Source organism: Tuber melanosporum, assembly GCF_000151645.1.
Source record: "Tuber melanosporum whole genome shotgun sequence assembly, scaffold_111, strain Mel28".
In the NCBI taxonomy this organism is placed as follows: Eukaryota; Fungi; Ascomycota; class Pezizomycetes; order Pezizales; family Tuberaceae; genus Tuber; species Tuber melanosporum.
Genome location: NW_003298768.1, coordinates 165,575 through 170,335, shown reverse-complemented (window position 1 = coordinate 170,335; position 4,761 = coordinate 165,575). Strand labels below are relative to the sequence as shown.

Below are 4,761 nucleotides of genomic sequence, written 5' to 3'. Positions count from 1 at the left end.
GGAAGTGATAGAGTCCCACCCAGAAACCTCACATCGCCATCCGAATCGGGACGTTAGTCGAAGAGTACGGGTACGGTACTTATAGCCACTACCCACCGGACCACGACTATCGGTACTATAGCACCACCATACTTCCTTACGAACCACAGGAGTTATGGTAATCCTCAGCTCTGCATGATGTCATACCCGCGGGGGCTTGTCGTTTATATAGATATCGACGCTCGTCCTGCGAAAGGAGCTCTGAAAAAAACTTGGCCGAATACGATACTGTGCTCTTTATTACTACGGCCTCTGACAAGATGGACAATATAAATAACCCCCCCCCCCAAAAAAAAAAAAAAAAAAAATTCCTAGCATAAATCGCACCCAACTCCCACTCTGAGCTTGGCGACAATGAATGCGCCAAAACTGGCTAGTAAGCTGCGCCGATCGCTCACGGGGAGTTGCGTGAAACCTACCCCCCCCCCCCCCGGAGGGGGGGAGGGGGGGAGGGAAAAAGGGAACCCTGGTCCGGGCCCAATTCCGGAAAAAAAAACCCCAATTTTTCCAAATTTTTTTTAAAAAAAAATTTTTTGGAATTATTTGCCAACCCCCCCCCCTCCCCGGGAAAATTTGAAACCCCCCCGGGGCTGGGGGGTTTGGGCCTCTCTTCGGGGGAAAAAATTTTTACCCGGGGAATTTCCCCCCGGGTTTTCCCTGGTTTCCTTCCCCCCCCCCCCCCCCCCCCGGGGGTCAAACCCACATTTTACTTCACCCCCCCCCCCCCCCCCTTTTCCTTTACCCCCCCCCCCGAGGTGTCAACACACAATTATACGTACTCACTCGCATCCCCGCGTTTCACTATAGCCATCCGCTCCTACTGGATACCTGCGTAAAGTATTCCCCCGATTTGCAATCACAATTCATGCATTATACGATAAACCTGTACGGCATTACTTCCATTCATTACACATATATATACACCCCCTCCTCTCCCTCCCACATAGCCAGCCAGATAGCCGAGTGGCGATTCCGATGTACATAGTTACATAAATAAATACTCGCTCACTTGCACCCCCCACATTTTCTCCAACCTCAGACTCAATCAGAGGGAGGATAAACAAAAGGAGAAAGACCCCCCCCTTCGGAAGAAAGGGAAGAAAAAGAAAAAGAAAAGAGACAGACCACAACGCCCCCAGGTTATATAGCGAGATAGAGATATAAAAGGAGAATATTGGAGAGAGGGAATGGAAGGAAATAGAAGCGTGAAAAAATAAAGAATAAGGATGCAAAACGCATCGTTAGGACGTTAGTTTGATGACTCAAAGAAATGGGAAAGCAAAGGTTGTACGCGTCTATACCACCAACCAACCAACCGCCAGACAAACAAGCAAGCAGACAACCAGCTCCGCTATGAAAAACAGATAAGAAAAATCTTTACCAACAAAGCCAAGGCCAGAGAGAGGAAACCCCCCCGAAATCAGAAATCAGAAAACACCCCGTCATAAGGCGTCAAAACCATTCAATTAGAGATTACTCTTCCCCCCACCACAACTCCACAAAACTCCACAATCAACCTCTCCAAATCGACAATCTTGTAGGGCTTCGACATGAACCCCTTCATGCCGACGCTCGAAGTCTTGACCATAGCTGCCTGCGTCGCATCAGCCGACACGCCCAACACCGTAACCCCCACCCCCCCATTCCCTCCCTTTGCTCCTCTCCTTCGTGACTCCAAGATCCGTTTTGTGGCCTCGTACCCATCCATCCGTGGCATCCACAAGTCCATAAGTACAACATCTATCGGAGGATGCCGCGGACTCGACATAATCTCTACGGCCTCCTGCCCGTCGCAGGCTTCCGAGATGTCGGTGTATCCGAGCTTCCGAAGCATGCTCGTTAGCAGTTTTCGGTTAATCTTGTTGTCCTCGGCGACGAGGATCGAGAGAGGTATTTTCGTTGCGAGGGTTTTGTCGTAGGGTAGTTTGAGGGGAGGGCGGCGGCGGTGGCCTGTTGTAGTTGTTTCGGTTGGTGTTGTGGTTGGTGTTGCGGTTGGTGTTGCGGTTGGTGTTGCGGTTGTTGCTGCAATTGCTGTTGCAGTTGTCGCGGTCACCGCCGTCGGGGGGGGTACTGAGTCGATTGGTTGTGGGTCTGATGGGGGCTGCGGGGTCAAGGACAATGGAATGGGGAACTTAGAGGCCGGGGGTAGTAATGGCTGGGGTGGTGCTGGAGGTGGTGAAGGGAAGCGTTCCTCACGCAACGGGGAGGGGTCAGTGAACGGGCTTCGGCGAGAGGTGTCTAATGACCAGCTTGGCAACGGGTTGGGTAGCAAGGATAATGGTGGGGTTAATGCTGGAGTATTCGGGTTCACCACCGGTGTTCCTGGCGTGCTTGAGCCGTCTGCAGGGGTTAACGGCAGTCTGACATGGAATTCTGAGCCCTTGTCAGGCCCGTCTATTGACGTTCGCTCGCACCACAGGTCTCCGCCCATCTTACGGGCGATACCCTTCGCTACCAATAACCCTAATCCTAGGCCATCCCGCTGCCTTGTCATTGAAGCGTCTTCCCGAGAAAACGCTTTAAACAGGCGTGGTAAGAATTCCTCTGGAATACCTTCTCCAGTATCTGTAATGGAAAATAACACCTGGGGAGAAACGGGGTTCAGAACCTCCACGGCGACAGAAATGCTTCCATTCCCGGTAAACTTCACAGCATTGTGGAACACACTCGACAGTAGTTTCGTCAGGGCATTCCCGTCAACTACAATCACCAATCAGCAACATCTCCAACAAACCAGCCTGTGGGAACACACCAACAAGCGTTTCCGGAACACTCTCATCCACCCTCAACTCAATCTCAACAGTACTATTCATCTCCCCAGGGCCTATGGTCGAAACAATAATCCTCTCCCCCTCCGGCGTCTCCGAAGACCGTGTGGAATCAGGTCGCCCACCAGACCTCAGCGTGTCGTGGAGAATCTGACGCAGCAACTCCCGAATCTTTAAGGGGCGAGAATTTAGCTGTATTTTCCCGGCCGCGTCAAAGAACAGGCAAGCACCAGACGGCGATGGGGAAGCAGCTGACAGCAAGCTGTGGCCCGAGCTGCCCCGCCGTTGTATGTCATCGGGCATCAGCAGGGGTGCAGGGGACCCAGTGTAGCTGGGTGGTGAGAGACTCCTCGACCGCGATAATAATAATGGCGGGCCAAGTATCTCGTCGCCATCCCCATCGTGGTCTAGGCCCTGGCTGCGGTGCCGCACCTTGTGCGGCATCATGTCCTCCGGTGACCAAGATTCTCGCCGCCGTTTGCTCGACTGTCGTGGCATCACTCTTGGCGTTGACAGGTCAAAGTCGTTGTCCTGCATTGGCGTCAAGGTGGAATCCGACTCGTCGGGTAAATCTAGAAGCACCTGGCTAGCCATCTTTGGTGTCGAGGGAACCTCCATGTCGAGATCGTAAGCGTGAACCATGTTATCGGCGGCGTCAACAGCCCGTTTTGAACTGTCTAGACACGGAAATCAACATTGTCCACGCAAACCCCATCAACGAAATGAACAACCAAAGCAAAAAAGTACCTTGAGCAACCTCTATGCTCTCCCTAAGAGACTCTACCATGTTCCGGATCTGCCCCATATCGCCTGCCTCCCATTCCGTAGCCTCTAACACCGAAGCATACATAACATCCAACATCCCAACAACGCCCTGCATAGGTGTCCGCAATTCGTGCGATAAGCTTCGTGCATAGGGCTTTAATGACTGCCGTGAAGTAACGGCCTCATTAGGAATAACCTCGTTCTCCATCTTAGGTCCAAACCCTTCTCCTTCCAGTATCCGGGCAGTAACCTGGTCCTCCAAAGTATGTAAAAACATCTCCAACATGGCCCAACTAATGGGTGGCCTCTCCTTCAAGCCCTCTTCTGTCCACATAACCCCCATATGAGCAAAGCATTTCCCCTTATGAAACAATGGCACGGCAAGATAGCCCTCGGGAAGAATTGGAAATGCTTCAGCATTCGGATTATCCGGCGTAAGCGCTTTCAGCCCTTCAGGAATCAATAACACCTTGTCATGCTTCATCCACTGACAAGGACATCCGTAAACTTTGTACTTGAAATCCCGATATGTCCCCGAAGATCCCTTGTGATCGGTAAAATAGAAAGCCAACCCCATAAGACACGAACCCCTCTCGCCGAATTCGGGCATCTCCACAGCCGTGTACTCGTCGTCCTCCAGCACCCTCTTCGCCACGAACGCATACTGAGCTCCCATAATTTCGGTCATGCCCTCCATCAATATCTGCCAGAAGTCGAAAGTGGTAGCACTCCGGAGCTTCTGCTTGAGATTGAAAGTCCCCTCCAATCCCTTGCTGTCAGCCTCGACGAAGGCCGACTTTAGAGTGGCTCGAAAGCGTGGGTCCCCGAGTTGTATGACGCCCTCCATTTCTGTAGTCCCGATACAAAAAGATGAACGATCGAAAGGATCACTCATGTCGATGGCCTCATAGGATTTAAGGCTCTTTTCAGACTCCATGGCAGTCATCCAGTGTGGGTGTGACAATCAGTCACCGCCAATATCCGAATAATATAACTTCTTGGCCCCGAGGGGGGGGAATACGAATGTTAATGACAACGGTTGGTCGTGACAAACCAGGTTGTATGCACGCAAGATGGTTAAGTTATGGATAATAGCTGATGTACAGTGACTGGAGAGAGAGCGTTGCCTAGTCCAAATGTGACAGATCAAGTAGGGGGGTATAAGTTAAGGGAAGGGATTAATCCACAA

General features: G+C 51.6%; 1 protein-coding gene; it reads right to left on the bottom strand.

The window, feature by feature from the left end:
• Positions 1-917: 917 nt before the first annotated feature.
• On the bottom strand, positions 918-4,509 carry GSTUM_00001493001 (uncharacterized protein; the record flags this gene model as incomplete). XM_002835619.2 has 5 exons in its annotated part: positions 918-1,989; positions 2,157-2,194; positions 2,241-2,739; positions 2,792-3,484; positions 3,555-4,509. 5 exons carry the CDS (start codon positions 4,507-4,509, stop codon positions 1,502-1,504), a joined length of 2,673 nt encoding a protein of 890 aa, XP_002835665.1. The 3' UTR covers positions 918-1,501.
• Positions 4,510-4,761: the final 252 nt, after the last annotated feature.